Source organism: Anolis sagrei, chromosome 6, assembly GCF_037176765.1.
Source record: "Anolis sagrei isolate rAnoSag1 chromosome 6, rAnoSag1.mat, whole genome shotgun sequence".
NCBI classification, from domain to species: domain Eukaryota; kingdom Metazoa; phylum Chordata; class Lepidosauria; order Squamata; family Dactyloidae; genus Anolis; species Anolis sagrei.
Window position 1 is genome coordinate 47,006,234 of NC_090026.1, and position 19,209 is coordinate 47,025,442.

The window sequence follows — 19,209 nt, forward strand, 5'->3', positions numbered from 1 at the left end:
AGGACACCAGAAACAAAATTGTCACCCTGCACCAGACTGGGAAGACTGAATCTGCAATAGGCAAGCAGCTTGGTCTGAAGAAATCAATGGTGGAAGCAATAATTAGAAAATGGGAGAGATACAAGATCACTGATAATCTCCTTTGATCAGGGGCTCCACGCAAGATCTCACCCCGTGAGATCACATCATCACAAGAACGGTGAGCAAAAATCCCAGAACCACACAGGGGAACCTAGTGAATGACCTGTAGAGAGCTGGGACCAACGTAACAAAGGCTACCATCAGGAACACACTACACCACCAGACTCTGCAGTGTCAGATGTGTCCTCCTGCATAAGCCATTACATGCCCGAGGCTGACTGAAGTTTGCTAGAGAGCATTTGGATGATCCAGAAGAGGATTACGAGAACGTCATATGGTCAGATGAAACCAAAGTAGAACTGTTTGGCAGTAACACAACTCATCGTGTTTGGAGGAGAAAGAATGCTGTTGTTGTTGTTGTTCATTCGTTCAGTCGTCTCCGACTCTTCGTGACCTCATGGACCAGCCCACGCCAGAGCTCCCTGTTGGCCGTCACCACCCTCAGCTCCTTCAAGGTCAGTCCAGTCACTTCAGGGATGCCATCCATCCATCTTGCCCTTGATCGGCCCCTCTTCCTTTTGCCTTCCACTTTCCCCAGCATAATTGTCTTCTCTAGGCTTTGCTGTCTCCTCATGATGTGGCCAAAGTACTTCAACTTTGTCTCTAGTATCCTTCCCTCCAATGAGCAGTCGGGCTTTATTTCCTGGAGGATGGACTAGTTGGATCTTCTCGCAGTCCAAGGCACTCTCAGAACTTTCCTCCAACACCACAGCTCAAAAGCATCGATCTTCCTTCGCTCAGCCTTCCCTAAGGTCCAGCTCTCACATCCATAGGTTACTACAGGGAATACCATGGTTTTGACTAGGCGGATCTTTGTTGCCAGTGTGATGTCTCTACTCTTTACTATTTTATCGAGACTGGACATTGCTCTCCTCCCAAGAAGTAAGCGTCTTCTGATTTCCTGGCTACAGTCTGCATCTGCAGTAATCTTTGCGCCTAGAAATACAAATTCTGTCACGGCCTCCACATTTTCTCCCTCTATTTCCCAGTTGTCAATCATTCTTGTTGCCATAATCTTGGTTTTTTTGATGTTTAGATGCAACCCGGCTTTTGCGCTTTCTTCTTTCACCTTGATTAGAAGGCTCCTCAGCTCCTCCTCGCTTTCGGCCATCAGAGTGGTGTCATCTGCATATCTGAGGTTGTTAATGTTTCTTCCAGCAATTTTCACCCCAGCTTTGCATTCATCGAGCCCTGCACATCGCATGGTGTGTTCTGCAAACAAGTTAAAAAGGTTGGGTGAGAGTATGTAGCCTTGCTGTACGCCTTTCCCAATCTTGAACCAGTCTGTTGTTCCGTGGTCAGTTCTTACTGTTGCGACTTGGTCCTTGTACAGATTCCTCAGGAGAGAGACAAGGTGGCTTGGTATGCCCATCCCACCAAGAACTTGCCACAATTTATTATGATCCACACAGTCAAAGCCTTTAAAGTAGTCAATGAAGCAGAAATAGATGTTTTTCTGAAACTCCCTGCCTTTCTCCATTATCCAGCGGATATTGGCAATCTGGTCTCTCGTTCCTCTGCCTTTTCTAAACCCAGCTTGAACATCTGGCAACTCTAGTTCCATGTATTGCTGGAGTCTTCCTTGCAGGATCTTGAGCATTACCTTACTGGCATAAGAAATAAGGGCCACTGTACGGAAGTTTGAGCAGTATTTCGCATTTCCCTTTTTTGGTATGGGGATATAAGTTGATTTTTTCCAGTCTGATGGCCAATCTTGTGTTTTCCATATTTGCTGGCATATGGCATGCATCACCTTGACAGCATCATCTTTTAAGATTTTAAACAGTTCAGCTGGGATCCCGTCGTCTCCTGCTGCCTTGTTGTTAGCAATGCTTCTTAAGGCCCATTCAGCCTCATTCCTCAGGATGTCTCGTTCTAATTCATTCACCACACCGTCAAAACTATCCTCGATATTATTATCCTTCCTATACAGATCTTCTGTATAGTCTCGCCACCTTCTCTTGATCTCTTCAGCTTCTGTTAGAATGCTGAGTTGCATCCAAAGAACACCAGCCCTACTGTGAACCATGGAGGTGAAAACATTATGCTTTGGGGCTATTTCTTTGCAAAGGGACCAGGGTGACTGATCCGTATACATGAAAGAATGAATGAGGCCATATATCGTGAGATTTTGAGTGCAAACCTCTTTCCATCAGCAAGGGCACTGAAGATGAAGCCTGACTGGGTCTTTCAGCATGACAATGATCCCAAGCACACCGCGAAGGAGTGGCTTCGTAAGAAGCATTTCAAGATCCTGGAGTGGCTTAGCCAGTCTCCAGATCTCAATCCTATAGAAAAGCTTTGGAGGGAGTTGAAAGCCCGTATTGCTCAGCGACAGCCTCAAAACGTCACTGCTCTTGAGGAGATCTGCATGGAGGAATGGAACAGTGTGTGCCAACCTTGTGAGGACTTACCTCTGTCATTGCCAATAAAGGATATATAAAAAGTATTGAGATGAACTTTTGTTATGGACCAAATACTTATTTTCCACCATAATTTGCAAATAAATTAGTTAAAAATCAGACAATGTGATTTTCTGGATGTGTTTTCTCATGTTGTCTCTCGTAGTTGAGGTCTACCTATGATGTCAATTACAGGCCTCTCTCATCTTTTAAAGTGAGAGAACTTGTACAATTGGTATCTGCTTAAATACTTTTCCCCCACTGTTTTTCTACCCCACTCTATCTCAACCCGAAGGGTTAGTTGTTGTAGTATGCTGATTAGTAAATTGACAAAATTACATATTTGTGACACAGTGCTTTAATTTATTTATGAAACTAGGTATTACGGGTCATGAAGAGACATAAAAGGTAAAAAGGCTTTAATGGAGCATTTGTCATATTTCAGGAGGATAGATCTATAAGTGGCCCTTAGCCACATTGACTAAATGGCCTTTATACAGGGTTAGTCAAAATGCATAGGCCAATAAGCCATTCAATTGAATGGCTTATTGGCCTATGCATTTTGACTAACCCTGTATTTAATTGCGCTATTTCAACAGATACCCAGTATTGGAGAGGTACAAGGAAAGGACTGCTGCAATCATGTCCTATGTCTGAGAGAGGTGCTTGGCTATTGTGGGAAATTGGATTCTGGTCAAAATAGTGAAATAGAACAGGACTGTTTTTATGCTTTTAGATATGCTGTTTGAAAATATACTATGGTCTAGATGCTTGGTATTTTTCATAGGAATATCATTCTTTTTTTCTCTTTCTTTTCTCAATTTTCAGTCTATTTCTTCTCTCCAAGAGATCAAACCATTGCAGGTCAGTAATCCTCCCTCTGTATGTGTGTGATTGGTTGCAACAGTGTAAAAGAGAGTGTGGGCAAGCAGGTGTGGCTCTTTCTCATCTCATTACGCTAAGTGGGGTGGTTTCTTTTCACTTGAATTGGCTGTTGACTGATTTGTAGTTCCAGAGATGTCCCACAAGTTTCTCAGTCTCAATTTCCTCTTAGTAATTTGTACACAAGACTCAAGACATCCTCATGGCACACCTTTCTTGTCCTCTGTGTCCAGGCAAAAGATGCTATACAGATTTCACGGGAGCTGTCAGATGTGGTTGTTTACTGCCAGGCTGTCCCCTTTCAAAGTTTGTCTCGTGCCCTGCACAACCAGCAGTCTAATGAGATGTCATCTTTCAGTGAGCGGAAAGCAAGGAAACTGATCAAGGAATCGGGTATGTTTGGGTTATACAGATCATGAGAAAGACTGTTATGAACATTTTGGTGAGCAAATGACAATTCTGAGTCTAATTTAATAAAGGTATGTGTAGCAAAGGAAATGTCACCAGAAGGTTTCTGAAGAAACCTGCCCTATGAAAAGAGTTGGGAAACTTAAGAAGGTTCAATGAAAAGTAATGCCTCAACCTTCCTTACTTGGGTTTGGATTGGAATATTTTAATAAATCAAACACAGAAATAATCCTTAGAATGTGCTCTTTAACTACCACTATTCACTTTCCCACATAATCACCAAACAATTGGATACATTTCTGCCAATAATAAACAAGTTTTCTGACGCCGTCATGGAAGAAGTCGACACTGTTTCCGCAACCAGCGTTCAAATTCTCTCCACGTCTTCATCAGAAGCATAATGATGTCTCCGTAGATCTTCTTTCATTATTGGGAACAGATGGAAGTCAGACGGTGCTAAATCTGGTTTGTATGGAGGATGCCGTACGGTGGTGAGATCCAGTTCTGCTGTGTACCCATCGTGCACAGATCTTCTGATAACCAAGTACCAAGCAAAGCAATAATGTGACCCGCACGTTCTTGTGAAATGCTGATTATCTGAATGATACGACGATTGTCCTGAATCAATCCGTCAACCTGTTGCTTGTGAAACTCGGTGGTTGCTGTCACAGGATGTCCAACTCTTTGTCACGCAAGTCAGATGTTCCCACCTCAACATCTTTAAACTTTCTCACCCAAAGATGCACAGTACTCACATCAACACAATCACCATAAACAGCTTGCATTCTCTGATGAATCTCCTTTGGGGTGACACCTTCTGCTGTCAAGAATTCAATGACTGTACGTTGCTTAAGTCACATTGACCGACCGTCTGTGCAGGGTTCCATACTTTGCACTTTAACAACACAACCATTCAACGCTAAGGCTTCCCGTCAAAATAGAACTGTAGAAGAGAGTCTACTGAACAAGCCAGTACCTGCCGCATATCAGTACTGCCATCGGTTGAGGAGTTACGAAGGTGGAGGCATTACTTTTCATTCAACTCTCATAAATTTTTGCCGGATTAGAACTCATAGGACCTTTCAGCCAGCATGGTATTTGTATAATGGCTGACATACATAGGCTAAGTAGTGCTACATATAGTAAAGGTAAAGGTAGTCCCCTGACATTAAGTCCAGTCATGTCTGACTCTGGGGTGTGGTTCACATCTCCATTTCTAAGCCGAAGAGCCAGCGTTGTCCGTAGACACCTCCAAGGTCATGTGGCCAGCATGACTGCATGGAGCGCCGTTACCTTGCCGCCGGAGCGGTACCTATTGATCTACTCACATTTGCATGTTTTCGAACTGCTAGGTTGGCAGAAGCTAGGGCTGACAGCGGAAGCTCATGCCGCTCCCCGGAATTGAACCTGCGACCTTTCGATCAACAAGCTCAGCAGCTCAGTGCTTTAATCCTCTGCGCCACCAGGGGCTCCAGGTGCTACATATATAGAGTGCTTTTTTGGACAATGCGTAACGGTCATAGTCAGATAATCACAATGTAAGCTGAGGTGCACATGAGGGACCAGCACAGTTCATTGAAGTACACAGAGTAGAGTGTGGATGAAGTTACCTGAGTGGTGACATCAAAGCAAAATTTTGTATGAAAAAGGAAAGAGGCTACTTGCACCTGGAATTTGGTACATTTTTATATTCTGTGTGTCTGATGGAACACAGATTTACTGATGGGGATTTACTGCTTTTTCTGGCTTCAGCTTTAGATCAGGACTGGGGAAGAGAAGAGCCTCCAGTTGTTGTTCGAAGGCCCATTTGAAGGCTAGGTACAGTGAGATCACAAGCATAACCATGTACCTCTTTTGCTACCTTTTCTGTAGGAACTATAACCTTCCCTTTCCTTTGTTATAGGAAATCAGTTTGTCCGGTACAATACTCGGCACCTCAGCCGCATCTATCCGCAGGGCCTGAAGGTGAACTCCTCCAACTACAACCCTCAGGAAATGTGGAATGCGGGCTGTCAGCTTGGTAAGCAATTAAGGGAGGACAGCCTACATTGGCTGCCTACCTGTCTGTATGGGGAGAACAGTCTGGACAAGGGTGGAGGCAGGTCAGACTGTGTGGCACACTCAGCTACTTCACACCTGTACCCTACACATTGAGACAATGCTTGGAAATAGTTACCGAAAGTCATTGAGTAAGGTGATCCATGATTGTATGCAAGGACTAATGCCTATACACCTCCAATGGCTACAAGCCAGGAATATGCAATACTACAGTTTTAAATTATGAATACATACAACCCCTATATCCTTAAACTGAAATACCCAGTTTCACTTATTCATACATTCACACATTCAGTTGTTCAGTTGGGGCCTCCTATACAAATTATACCCTCTTTTTGGTACCTCTGACATATATCCCGTTGAAAATAATAGGGTTTGATATTAAGGTATGAATACACTGGAATCTGTTTTCCTTAGAAAGGAATCTGGCAGATGCACCAGCCAAACCAGCTCTACATCAAGTCAAGACAGACGCAGTATTTCCACAGCTTCCTTGGGACTAGATATACACATCCGTGTTAGGGCATGTAAAAAAAAAAAATCCGTTGGTAAGGGTGTTAACTGAAAATGCAAAGTATGAAGCTGAGCCTGGGAGTTTTGGCAACTGTTACATATTTAGGCTTTAGCCGTGCAGGAGACAGTTCTTGCTTCATGAACTGCTGGAAAGAGATCTTCCACATGGACACCTAAAGACCATTTGAATCTCTCTCAAAGGACATTGTGTGAGTCAATGCAGCTGTTCACATGATTGAATATATGTTGTTCTGCATTACGAAGAGTACGTTTCTTGTTCTTTACTGATCATCTGTGTGGCATATTTTCTTTCTCTGGCAAGACAATGAGTGAACTAGAAAAACGTGACCAAGCGCGATTTTCATTCCACCACAATCCAAACACTGGTGACTGCTGGACAGGGTATGCCAACAGAGGAAAAGACTCATGACGGGTCACTTCAACTCCTCCTGCCCAGTCATTATATCTCAACTGCTTCTGTATACAAGATCCTGATTAGTCAGCTTAGTCATAAGTTCAAATCCATGCTTTGTCAACTGTTCAGTTATGCTTGCCTTTGCACCAGAGTTTAGATTTATCCAGTATCTCAGCAGGTCAGACATATTAGTGCCTCGCTATTGGGCTCATCTTTTCCATCCCCTTCCTCTTACGTTCCATTATGAAGGACTGCTCAAACCTCTTCTTAATTTTGTATCCCAATAGTACATATGTGATTGTATATACAATTACACCGTCACAGAATCCATGTTTTTCTGCCCTATGTATAATCTGTGTACTCTCTTCTTTTGCCTATCCTTTAGTGGCGCTTAATTTCCAGACACCAGGCGTAGAGATGGACTTAAACGATGGGCGCTTTTCCGTTAATGGCAATTGTGGCTATGTGCTAAAGCCTGCTTTTCTACGCAACACCCAAAGTTCCTTTGATCCTGAGGCTCCTGGTCGTAGAGCTGGCCAGCGCCCTGTTGCCCTCACCATCAAGGTATAGGGACTTGTAGACTGTCTGTGTTCAAAAGGCAGTATGCCTTTTTCTAATGATTTATTTGTGTCTGTGGAGAAAGTATGGCCCTCTAGTCTGCTACTCCTAGCCTGCCTGGTCATTGGCGATGCTGATAGGCGTGTAAATAATAGGGGAAAGCATATCAACATGAAGGCATTGCTCCCCATGCCAGATTTCTGATCTCCCAAAATACATTTTTCCATCAGTCCCCAAATTTCAGGGTTTCTGTGCATTTTTCTGTGCATAGTTGGATCAAAGAGAAAATGTAATTTTAACCTCTACCATAGTCCTGCATTTGTTTTCATCTGGCCACATTCACAAGTGGCCATAGTTCATTCTGGAGCAGGTTAATGTTGAATATGGTGTTGTATTTTAACATGGGAAGCTGATATATTAATTCATTTTCTTTTGTTTCTTCCTAGTTTCAATGGGTTGTGGGATACTACAGAAATAAAAGTGTTTTTCATCTCAAACATATTGTTTGCCCCCTCCTTGTCAGGTGATCACTGCTCAACAGCTACCCAAACTGAACAAAGAGAAGAACTCTTCAATTGTGGATCCCTTTGTGCGCATTGAAATCCACGGAGTTCCGGCTGATTGTTGCAAGAAGCAAACTGAGTACCAGTTAAACAACGGTAAAGCATAATTTAGGAATGGAGGAAACAAAAAGAGGTTGTTGTATAGGCCCTCTAGATGTTGTTGAACTCTGACTTCCATCAGCTCCAGACAGCATGACCATTGGTCTGGGGTGATGGGCAATTTAGTCCAATAATATCTGGAGGAGTAAAGGTTTCCTGCCTTTACAGCAGTGCCATGAAATAACAACAACAACAGCAAAGGCTCTGACATAAACCAGTACAGGTGGTCCCAGGGGTCATCGGCACACTGGGTGCCATGCCAAAAGATCTCAGCTGGCATTTGGAAACAATAAACATTGACCAAATCATGATCTGTCAACTGCAAAAGGCCACCTTACTTGGATCTGCACGCAACATTTGAAAATACATCACACAGTCCTAGACGCTTGGGAAGTGTTTGACTTGTGATTTTGTGATATGAAATCCAGCATATAGATCTCATTCGCTGTGACATGCTGTGTTTTTGTGTCAGTAAAATAATAATAATAATAATAATAATAATAATAATAATAATAATAATTTATTTGTATACCGCTCTGTCTCCCCAAGGGGACCCAAGGTGTTTTCCAGCAAAGATCAAACATTGCAATTACAGACATAAAAATATGCAAGTAAACATTATAAACAAAGACATAATACTATAAAAGAGTCATACATATTTAAAATTAAAAACCAGTTCAGTGTTAATTCCATTGAGCAGATTCAGACTTCACGTATGCAAAGTCTTAGGGACAATTTCTGACTTCTCCCAGATAAAAGGGTAGAGCTAGGAACATTTTTGCTTGAGATTCCAAAAACTACTCTAGAATTAGTGCAAAATGAATAAAAGATTTTTGGTTGTAAGACTTTGCACTGGATATTTGCAAATGCATGCCAAGTTCTGCATTCTGAACTTTGTAAAGTTATAGGTGGGTCATGTAGTTAAGAAAGAAATGATACCATAGACCTGAGTGTGCAAGCTCAGCTTTCTGAGAATCTTGGAGTTTTGAAGCTTTTCTTTTTACAATAGACTTCCAGCCAATAAAGTCTTCTCTATAGTAATTTCCTCTTACATTTCTACTTCTTGCATTTGCCTTGTTACAGGATTCAATCCACGTTGGAATGAGACACTAACATTCCAAGTACGAATTCCAGAGCTGGCGCTGGTACGATTTGTAGTCGAGGATTATGACACAACTTCCGCCAATGACTTTGTGGGACAGTTTACTCTGCCACTGCTCAGCCTAAGGGAAGGTGAGTCTCTCTCCTCTTGAACCAGGGGAGCACAGGAACTGCCTGCAGCGTCCATCCATGTTGACTAGGTCATCCGCTATCTCTGCAGCAGAGAATTTCCAAATCTTTTATCTCTGGGGCCCCCAGGGCTTCTTTTATGTGTCCACTGGTTTGCCTCATGTAGACTTTAGACTGATATCACAATGCATTTGTCAAATAACTTGAAGGGATTGCTTGTGTCAACTAGTTTGCTCCCATTCAACTGCCCCCATCCTCACACAATATACTATCTAGGGTTCCCCAAATTGTATGCATAATGAAGAGTGGCCATCGAAAGCAATGCACTGCACTGCAAAAAAGGATCTGGACAGGATGTTGCTCCATCTCATTGAAGCCACAAAAGTAATCCACACATGTGAATCTCTTAGATCAGGGTGGGATTTGAAGGGCCGTCTTGTGCTTGTATTGAACCAAGATTTTGAGTTGCATCTTACAGGGGGTGGCAATCAATGGTAGAAACATTTAACAACTACTATTCAATTTCAAGAGATAACTCTTAAAAGAACGGAATGCATAATTTAGCTGAGATAAGTTTGCTGGAAAATAGGGGGTCTTGGTTTTTTATTTATTTTGTATCAAAAGTATTGCATAAATTAGTATAATACCAATAAAAATAGAAGGAGCGCAGGTGGCTAAATATCTTTTGACCAAAAACGGGCAACAGCAATGGCATTGTCTGTAGCCTCCAATAATTATTCAGCTGTACATAAGGCAGGGCATAGTGGGCAAGCATATAGATGTGGAGTTGTCTCTTCTGCTTCACAGTCACATAAGGTGTGGGATTCCTTTAGGTAGTGCCATTTTGCCAGGTTGTCTTTTGATCTGCCCATTCCATTTCTGAGTCTGTTCCAAGTTGCCCATTCTTGGTTTGCCTTGGTCATGGCTCAGGAAAGCTGAACTTTGTTCATTTACCAAATCATGTGATTCTTTTCTGTCCAAAGTCAGATATGATATCAGTATTGAAGTTCTCTGGAAAGTGAATTACCTGGTTCATCACACTAAATTCCAGAGAGATTGGTAAACGATCACTAACTTGGCATATCTCAACTTTTAAGTGTTCACCAAATTGTGTGAGACTGGGATAAAATTGACTGTACCAGCTCCACACCCTGAACAATATATACACTCCTTGGGAATGTCACTTTGAGCAACCCTATGGATTTAGATTCAGGCCTGGGAACCAAATCCTTCCCCCTGGGCTACTTTAACCAACTCTAACTCTCTTTCACATTATAAAAGGCAAGAAGGACAATGAGATTCAAGCTAAAATATGCTTTTTTTACTTGTCCACTGCAGAAATGTAGCTTAAGCCCCTCTTTGAAACTGGATTGAAAAAAAAAGCTTTCTTACATTTTTACGATTTCTGCTAATCCACTTCAGAGGTTTTGCAGCAGGACGGCAGCAAAGAGCTCATTGTGATATATAAAAGAAGGGATTTTGGGAAGACCTGCTGACCAATACGATTTTCCTCTGCGATTTTCTTTTCAGGCTACCGCCATATACATCTACTCTCCAAGGATGGCACATCTCTGTCCCCAGCCACACTTTTTGTGCACGTCAGATGTAAGAAGATGTGAACAACAATCCAAGTCTAACTCGACCCATGCCGGAATAGATGAGCTATTGTGCTCGTTCTGAATACCACCAGTTATTGAACCAGGCGTGTGCATCTGGGCAACATGGGAAAAGAATCGGGCTTGGGACAGGAGCGCAACATCAACTTTTGCTTGTAGGCTCCTGGTCACCTTAGTGCCAGAGAACTGTGCCTTTGGTGCTTTAATGTGGATACAAAAGCCAAGCCATATATAATGATTTCTAGAATGCCATTTCTGGATACATTTTGCCTCAGGAAAGAGGCTTTGAGCCATCATCATTTCCCTGCAAAGGTCTGCAGAAGACATTCAGGGTGGAGACGCTGTGCCTTGTTTTGTGTGACTGTCACTTCGCTCTTACAAGGAGCAGCTAACGGAAGGATTAGTAGGATGTCTTACTCCTTCAGCAGGTCCAGAGAATGGAAACTGGACATTTCAGAAGGAGCTGCGAGAAGAAACAGAGGATTGAAAGCTTTTGGTGGGTGAACGTGGTAAAATGCGCTGGGAGGCGCCTACGAGGCAAAGGATGCATGCTACAGATTGAACTGAGGCCTGAGCTGGCCCATATGGGACAATGTAGGTTTGGGATCGGGCTGGAATGGCACATGCTTTGATAGGATGCGGAATTGGTTGTGCGTACTTTCAGAATGTGAAATTGGTTGTGCATCTTTAAGAAATGGAAGCATCAGTACTTCTCAGCTATGGCACACGATTTAAATCAGTCCAAAGATTGCTGTCCTGGCAGTCAGCTAGAAAACCTTGCTTAGCAAAAATGCAGATTTGTATCACAAGTTGTACACTTAATCCAAAAAAACCTGCACCACACTTTGGCTAGAGCAGAATTAAATTATCCAGTAGTTCTGATGGTGCCTGTTTGTTTTCTTGTTTTGCCTTTTTAGAGCAAATTGTAGGATAGTAATCCCAAAGAATGTGCCAGCACTCATATTAACCATTGTCTCATTTGTAGGATTGGGTATTTATGATTATTTATAGACTGTATCACATATATTGATAAATCATGAAAATATCTGAGTACTCAAAGTGGTATATATATGTATATCCCCCATCACATCCCTCTGGTAGGAAATATATGTTGTAGTTTTTGAAATTTTATGTATTATACTACTTCAGAAATTTTCTCTAACAAGGACTATGAGTAGTTTCAGTCCTTAAGAATAAAATAGAGCTGTTTCAGATAGTTTTCCCCTTGGTTAAATAGAAAGGATGTATTATAGACTTGATATCCATAACCTTTCAATACTTTCGTTTTTTTAAAACATGCACTTTACAAAACAGTGTGGGTGTGGCGTCTTGGAGACCAAGACCAGAAGAATATTTTACGTTTGAAATATAGGAAGACAGGAAAACCAGAGCTCTTGCAAAATGGCTTTAGATGAACATCTGATGTGGCTTCAATAACATGATGGGTACCCCCTTCCCCTGATCCCTTCTTACTCTTTTTTATTTCGATCATCCCAAATAATTGTCCAATTGATGTTGTCTAGCAGGCTTCAAGGAGGGTTATCACTCACACTAATTCCAACTGCTGCTCTTGCCATCCTTTTTGCCTTTCACTGAAAAAATTTCCCGTTTTCACTTTTTTTAAAAAAAACAAAAACCCTCCTTCTTCTGGACAACTTTCGAAGTCACAGCAATGTTCTTTTTTATACACAGGACCCTTATTTTTATGTAGCACAGTCAGTGCTGTCATTTCACTTTATTTACCACAGCCACATATACCCCTATGGTGAATTAATTCATCACAGAGTTTCTCAGCACAATTTGTTCAGAGATTTTGCCATTGCCTTCCTCTGAGGCTGACTTGCCAAACATCACCCAGTGGGTTTCCATGACTTGAGTGGGGAATCAAATACTCAATCCCCTTGGAGCTCTCAGTAAACACTCAGATTACTGCACCACACTGATTCATCTTTGGTAATATCAGCAAATACAAAGTCAACATTAGGTCCTTACCTGGGAAGATCTCCAAGCAACATAATGTCATATATGATAGATTGTTGACAACGGGCAGCAGAGAAGACTTGTAAATGCTCGTTTTGAATGTCAGCTACATACATGCCATACTAAGAGGTGATATTATTGCAGTGTTCCAAAGGAAAAAAAATGGGAAACATCTTTACTAAGCATCTTTCAGGGTGGTTAAGAGAGTTGAAGATCTAGGCTTGCAATTACTACTCAGCCATGAAACTCACAGGGTGATTGTGACTGTCTGACCTAGCCTACCTCACAAGACTGTTGAGAGAATCAAATGTGGATTGGAAAGAAGCAAATTATATATGCTGAGGCAGGATGCGTAAATGTCGGAAATAAAAACAAGGCAATATAGGACAGCTTAAAAAGATGGGGACACTCTGTCCCTCACAGATTTTGTCAAGGATATCTAATTAGGTGTGCATTTACTGCAAACTATGGATTTGGCCCAATCTTATATTCCTAAAATACTATATATTTTAGGAAATTATCTAGTATTTTGTCCAGCTCAGGTTTCACTGAACCCCTTTTTTGTTGGAACAGAATTGAAACTGTGGACGAAATAAATGTTAGAGGTTCAGACTTTGCGCAAGAAAAATGCCATGACTTCATTTTCCAGCACTTCTCTCTTCTGAGATCCCAAGAACCAGAGGCACTTTCTAGAATATGATTTTGCAAGCTTCTATATATTATCAAGACTGTTTTTAATGTATTGAATAGGTGTAATAAAATATTTTAACAGAAGTCCTTGTGTCCATGCAGACCTAACATTTTCATCGAATATATGCAGTGTTGAGCTGTAGAGCTGTAGGGAGAAGTCTTAAATGTCTAACCCACATTTCAAAATTTGGTGTTTGGACCACATTCGTGTTTTGTCATTGCAATGTTTATGAATGACCCCCCCCCCCCCCATTAAATTCAAGTTCGAATGAACCATTGAGGCCAACTATCTGATCCATCTCGAACTAAAGCAATAGCTGACTGCTTTGAGCTGTTTTGGGAAAAACACATACATTTCCTGAGATATTTTTTCTTAAATATTAAATATTGAGAATTTCCACTTTTAGTATGCCCTTAATATTGTGAATGCTATTCCTATTTATGTATGATGTTATGGTGTGGTGTGCTATTTTAAATATATTTTAATGTTTATACAGGTAGATTTAAAAACATATATAGTTCTTTAGGTAAACATTTCATGTATATACCTCTGTTACAGGTGTACCCTATATACTGTATAAGTCTAGATATTGTGGTAAAAAATAACCCCCCAAAATGTAGTTTACTGTTAGCAAAAAAAAATCTTGAGTAAGGTGGTAAAAACCAAGAACTTCATCCATTCAGGAATACCCTATAAGAAGCACTGACCTCCTCCACAAGCTCCTGTGGCGCCACTTCTGACCTTTTTCATGCCCGAGTGGGAAATGGCAGTGGGTAGGGATAGCTTGCTCTCTGAAGTGTCACTGCGCGGAATGACATTCAACTTATCCGTGGGTCACATCAAAATCCATTTTTGGCCCCCAAATCTGTCCTCAACTTATGCAGAGTATATATAGTAGTTCTCTGTGAATGTTGCAACAACCTATGACAAGGGGATAAAAGCGTTCTATTCACCCAGTTTATGGTTAAGTGTAGCTGAAAAGTGGTTTTGAAGAAGTGTGGAATTTTACACATACTACATTCACTACCTGAAAGATGTCTGGGGAGCATTTTAGTAATTGTTTTGATTCTACATACTATGTGTACTAGTGACAGAAAACCGTAAGTATCATATATTCTGGCGTATAAGACTACTTTTTAACCCAATAAAATCTTCTCAAAAGTCAGAGGTCGTCTTATACGCAGTAGTCTTATACATGGGGGTCTCATACGCTGGAGTAGCCTTGTGCATGGGAGTTTTCTTATATGCGGGAGTAGTCTTATACACCGGGAGTCATCTTATAGAGCGGGTGCTGAAACTTCCAATCCGGATTGGAGAATCTGTGGTTGCCACATATGGTGGGGGGAGCTAAAAAATGGCCGTGGCCGCATCCCTGCTGTATGCAGTGACTGTATGAAAGCATTAAGGGTGACGCTGTACAAGTACGGTAGAAGAAAATCCATTCATCAGGATTCATGGACTTAATGTGGTCCTGATGGGGAGGTGAAGGGGTGCCTCACCGGGAAGGTGTAAGTGAAGGGCGGAGCAAGCAGCAGGCGTCCAGGACGCCCGGGGTATGGAAAAAAGAGATAAGAGTGGCTCTGGGTCCAGAAAAACACACCTCTTTTACCTGTCTGGCTCGCCCTTGTATCCTATTACCGTACCTCCTCCTCTGCCTCAGATCTCGCTCCTGAAGACTGCAATGAAGTGGCGCAGGTGTGAATGTACGAGATCTGAGAGGCAGAGAAGGAAGTACAGTAATAGGAAAATTACCATATTGAAATTAAATCTGATGCTTTAATTTCTTTTATTTGGTGTGTGCTGGAAGAGGGGAAGTCTTATACGGCGAGTATATCCTAAACTATATTTTTGAACTGGAAAAGTTGGGGGTTGTCTTATATACCGGAATATACGGTAATACTTTTACCTGCTGCATGTTTAACATGCTACCCACCTTTGGAAGACCACAGTGGAGGTACTGTTCTTCTGCTATTGTTTGAAGAATTATATTTGATTAAATCATAAGGAATTAGGAGTAGCTTTGCAATTACTTCCATATTGATTCTATGCATTCATACAGGGAGAGGGTAATGCACTCGGAAGTGACTTCAGATTTAATTCTGTTTTGTTTCCCAATGTCGTGTACATCCTAATGATTGAATAACATCTTTCTACTGCCTCTTGGGTCTGAGAATAATCAAAGGCGGCCTTTGCTCGCATCAGTCAATCCTAACTGTGACTCCAGAGGGCAGGAGGCAGGTTCCCAGCCACAAATGCAAGAGGCCACCTCACCTGAGGGTGGATCTCTGTGTCAACATTAAGAAATGGAACATCAATTACACTGGATGATAATAACTTGCCATGCATGAGAGAGGATGACTGACAGAGCTTAATGCAAAGTGAGTGCTAACATGCAAGAGGGCATTTAAGCAAACGAACAAGAACAAAACGACGTGATAATGTTGTCCACCTCACTTTCCTTGATATGGAACAGACATTTACTGCAATCTGAATTTGAAAAAAATTAAGAGGCTGTTTAAAATATGTATTTTAAGAATATTGAGACTAGGACTGTAGGAGGACGTGAGGGTATTATGCAAGTCTGCAGGGACACAAAACTTAAAATAGCATGTTATAATTTGGGTTGGATATTTCTAGTTCATCCTACGTACTGCTCATAATAGCCTTCGAACTACCACGTCCATCTATTGGACACAAGGTGACTGCTTTTTTTCAGTCTTTGTAATTGTATTAATGTTGTTTCAATCTTCATAAACCACCTTGCTCATGAGGTGAGATACCAGTATTATATCTGGGGCCACAACAAGCCTACAGCAATAAGCACACAAAGGGTAAAAGGCAGTGAAAAGAAATGTTCACGTTTATCTCACTTGAAGAATTCTACACAGAGACTGCAACAAATAAAGATATATGCACAAACAAGCTCAGGCCAAAAGTCTTAGTCACTGAAGTTGTCATCACAGCACACCTCAGAGGGTCTTGGCAGAGATGAAAAGAGAACCAAAACCCTCAGCCACAATGTTAGAAGACGGGTCAAAGTCTGCAGTCTGGAATCAGAAGTATCCTGGGAAGATAGAGAATGAGAACACAGATAGGAATCTTGTACTGAACCATTGGCTTTGGGTCTTGAGAATGGAAGGTTTTGGAAGTGCAAAGAGTTTCTTTGTGCAGCCCTTCTCGCAGAAAAATACTTCCCAAAAGATGGCAATAGATTTAACATGGGGACTCAAAATCAACTTGAACCAAACTAGCAAAGTCCAAGAGAGATAACCAATTGAAAGGCAGTGCTGTGCCACTATACCAAGAAGGGTATTCAAAGTTAGTCCTTATCACACTGCAAAAATCACACAAGGTAGTCTTTAGCTTAAGGAGTAGTATGTTTTGACACCAATATCCTTGGAACATTTAAGCCTTTAGAAGTGCCTTTCCTCCAAGGCAAGGAGTGGTGGTCTCTAAAACAGAGAATACACAGGCACAATCAGTACTATATAAGATGACTATATAGTCCCAGTGCTGGTAAAGTGAAAAAAAAATTAGCCCAAAGTACGGGGTGAGGCAGCATAATTTCCTTTTTAAAAATGCGCGCCATTCAGTCGGTTGAATGCGGAGCGGAGCGCTAGTGGTCTCATTCGAGAGGTGGGAGTATAAAGTTGCCATCATGCGTTGGAACAGTGAGGAGCGTGCTTTTGCCATTGAGAACTACTTTTCGAGCGGATTTGGAGTGGCTGGCCCGCTCTCCAGATTTGGTCCCTTGTGATTTTTTTCTATGGGTTTTTTTTTTTTTGAAATCCCGTGTTTATATGTACCGTCCAAGGACCCTACAAGATTTGAAGACAAACATCCAGGAAGAAATTGCCAACATAACGCCTGCTATGCTGGCAAGAGTCATGACAAACGCCAGAAATCAGTTTACTCAGTGTATAGAGAATGGGGGACGTCACCTACCTAATTTGATCTTCAAAACTACGTAAAACAAAACTTTAGGTATGTGCCTACATTATGAACAAAAATTAAAAAAAATTATTATTTATATAATGGGTTTTATTAAGTTTTGAAAAAAGGAAGTTATGCTGCCTCACCCTGTATATAAGATGAGACTATAGTCCCAGTGCTGGTAAAGTGAAAAAAACGTTATTACATTCTCCAACTTAATAATTGTTGTTACACTTTACTAGCTCTGGAATGAGGCCTATATCACCTGGATGAGGAGTATTGAACACTATCTAGAAACACTGTCCCTTTTAGTACCCTGTTTCCTTTTACTTCATATTGGAACAGACCCTGCAACTCAGGCCAGTCTTCACTGATCTAGACCAGGGACAGTATTACGTGACCCTCTGGATGTTGCTGGACTACAAATCCCAATAGCCCAAGGTAGTACAGCCAATGAGGAAAAATGCTAGGAATTCCAATCCAGCAAACAAAAGACTGCAATTTGTCTATGTCTGCTTTCAAATGGCACAAGGTGTGTAGTCTCATCCATTCTCCAAAACATATTTCCCCTTCTCCAACTGATTTTTTACAGAAATGCAGAAAAGACAACCTTCCTTCCTCGTGAGCATTTCCCGGCTTAGAAAACATTCTACACTTCTGGGCAAAGAGCCAACCATCATTTTATCTGATGATAGATAAATCACTCTTCAATCAAATCAGCTGCCTACTGTAAAATTCAAACAGAGCAACAGAAACCATTCTTTAGCCAATGCATGTAAATACTTATTTTTTCCACCTTCAGAAACAAAAGCTAGAATGAAATAAACATCTTGCTGAGAGATATCCTGACATTATAATGGATTCCCCCTAGAAGATATTCATTCATGAAGCTCAGCTTTGGATTGCTATTTTTTCCCTGCGTGGAATTTTCTCTTATACATTGACCTAGATATACAGTGGAATCATTGGCAACACATTTTATCACCACATTAGATTTTTATGGAAAGAAAAAGGAAGCACAATTTTTTTTATTTCCAAAGGTAGAAACAACACAAGCTGATTCCAAGGGCGACTGCTGATTGATTTAAGTAAAGGTATATAGCACAGCTAATTTTTTTGGATAGAATCATTGATGAATTAGATTCTATTGCTGGAAAACACAAGAGAAGTAGATCAAAAACCAACAGGGTGAAGCCATAATTCAAGAAACTGCAAGCCACAAGAAAATTATCTCCTGAATTTTTTTAAAAAATTCATCTTTCAGCGCAAGGAATGTCCTTTACAGATTTTAAGAGCCAAACGGCTAACAAAGTTCGGTAATTCAAGTTTTGCACTATGTAATTATTTGTGCAAATGTAGGAATAGAGTGATGAGTTGATATGCTAGATCATCTGGTTGTTCCAAACTGGTGGGCTCCAGCAGTCATTAAAATAGTCTGTTACCTTCTAAGATCAATTTATTTGAATATGGAATTGGAGTGTGTTAGACATTTGCTCCATGCGCAAGACAGAAAACAAGAACATTTGTCAGTCCGGACCAAGGTCACCCAAGAAAACTAACAGTGCAGCACAACTGTGGTTTTGGAGAATAAAAAAGCACCAGAAATAGTGATGGAATAAGAAACACCGCACTCTTGCCACCAATAGTCCCATCTACTTCTTTGGGGTTTATATGGGTAAACACAAACTGGGCCTTTAAGTAGTAATTCTTAAGACAAAAA

General features: G+C 41.2%; 1 protein-coding gene across 2 annotated transcripts in view; it reads left to right on the forward strand.

Annotated features, from left to right (window-relative positions):
* Positions 1-13,639, forward strand: part of PLCD3 (phospholipase C delta 3) — a 113,413-nt gene extending 99,774 nt beyond the window's left edge. For both annotated transcript variants that reach the window (XM_060781191.2, XM_060781192.2), the window contains exons 10-16: positions 3,372-3,407; positions 3,659-3,818; positions 5,737-5,853; positions 7,205-7,383; positions 7,901-8,036; positions 9,123-9,272; positions 10,800-13,639. In XM_060781191.2, the coding sequence (XP_060637174.2) occupies positions 3,372-3,407; positions 3,659-3,818; positions 5,737-5,853; positions 7,205-7,383; positions 7,901-8,036; positions 9,123-9,272; positions 10,800-10,888 (867 nt within the window). In that variant the 3' untranslated portion in view covers positions 10,889-13,639. The remainder of the gene's footprint in view (positions 1-3,371; positions 3,408-3,658; positions 3,819-5,736; positions 5,854-7,204; positions 7,384-7,900; positions 8,037-9,122; positions 9,273-10,799) is intronic.
* Positions 13,640-19,209: the final 5,570 nt, after the last annotated feature.